The 1,566-nt window shown below is 44.3% G+C and overlaps 1 protein-coding gene across 1 annotated transcript; it reads left to right on the top strand.

Moving 5' to 3' along the window:
• The first annotated feature begins 250 nt into the window (after window positions 1-250).
• LOC100485649 (olfactory receptor 52D1) lies at window positions 251-1,222 on the top strand. The gene has a single exon (XM_002941561.1). It carries the CDS (start codon window positions 251-253, stop codon window positions 1,220-1,222), a length of 972 nt encoding a protein of 323 aa, XP_002941607.1.
• The last annotated feature ends 344 nt before the right edge of the window (window positions 1,223-1,566 follow it).

The following is a 1,566-nucleotide window of genomic DNA, read 5'->3' as shown; positions in this document are numbered from 1 at the left end:
TCCCTTATAATACATGAGTGATACTCAGAGTTCCCTGTATAACTCAGCCTGCAGCCTTGTGCCTTTATATGGGCACAGAACCCCTCAGTGACTGCTAATATCCTTATCAGTTACAGTAGGGGGTACATTATCCCTTATAATACTCAGAGTTCCCTTTATATGGTCACAAACCCCAAAACAAAGCTGTAATATAAGGACAAAAGGATTCCGGTATTTCTTGACTGTTTCTTTATTTCCTATAGGAGGAACAATGATCAATGTGACGGCCGCGCACCCCGAGTTCCTGACCCTTGGATTTGGGGAACTGACATCAATAAAATATCTATACAGTTTATTGGTGTTTTTAGGCTTTGCCCTGACCCTGCTGTTGAACAGTCTGGTGGTGGCGGCTGTGGCGTTGCACCGGAGCCTACAGGAACCCGTCTATATGTTCATCTGCGCATTGTCTATCAATGGAATCTATGGGAGTGTTGTTTTCTACCCGGGTATTTTTGTAACGTTGCTCTACCAAGTCCAAAAAATCTCCTATGGCAGTTGCTTGGCCCAAGTCTTTTTCATTCACACCTACGGAAGCTTTGAGTTGGCGACGCTGGCGGGCATGGCCATTGACCGCTACATCTGCATCTGCAACCCTCTGAGATACACTAGCCTCATGTCCCACTCGACGGTTCTCAAAATAATTGCGGTAGGTTGGGTGAACTCCATTGTAGCCATTGGCACAAACCTCGTCTTGACTTACAGACTTCCCCTGTGTGACTCGGTCATACTCAAGATCTACTGTGACAACTGGTCAGTAGTCAGACTCTCCTGCGTTGATACCACCATCAACAATATTTTTGGAAATCTTGTTTCCACCAGTGTCATTTATGTCCCTATATTAATCATAGTTTTCTCCTACGTTGAGATTCTAAGAGTGTGCGTCCGGTCTTCCAAAGAGGTCATCTCCAAAGCTTTGCAGACCTGTAGCCCTCAACTCATCATTTCATTCAACTTTGTGACTGGGGCTCTCTTTGATATATTTCTCTACAGGTACATGCCCACCAGCGTCCCCTATCAGATACGGCTCTTCATGTCACTGGAGTTCCTTGTGATATCCCCCATTCTTAATTCTTTTATATATGGGTTGAAAATGAAGGAAATGAGATCAAGGATATTAAAGCTTCTTCATCTGGAGACCAGTAAAGTTCATGAAAAGCACAGAAGGAGTTTGTGGTACGGGTAATTTTCTTATGGTTCAAGAAGTTGTAGGGATGCAGAGGTCCCCAAGTTGGTTCCCCAAGAAAAGCATGGAATGGAACCTACCTGTCAGTCAGTGTTTAGTAACACTGCCTACATCAGGGACAGTGAACTTCATCTTTGAAAGTATGGGCCTAGAATGTAGCCCATGTTCTGCTGGAGTAATCCCCAAAATATGGGGCTTGGACCACTGGTAGTTGCTTTATGAGATAAACCAGCTTGAAGGTTAGTGAGGGTAAGATCTAGGCTCTTTTTGTCATGACCCTGAGCGATGACTCTTGATTGCCATAAAAGACGTTCTTCCAGACTTACCCTCCATATCATTCCTAT

This window comes from Xenopus tropicalis, chromosome 2 (genome assembly GCF_000004195.4).
Source record: "Xenopus tropicalis strain Nigerian chromosome 2, UCB_Xtro_10.0, whole genome shotgun sequence".
Classification (NCBI taxonomy): Eukaryota; Metazoa; Chordata; class Amphibia; order Anura; family Pipidae; genus Xenopus; species Xenopus tropicalis.
This window is presented reverse-complemented; position numbering and strand designations above follow the sequence as displayed.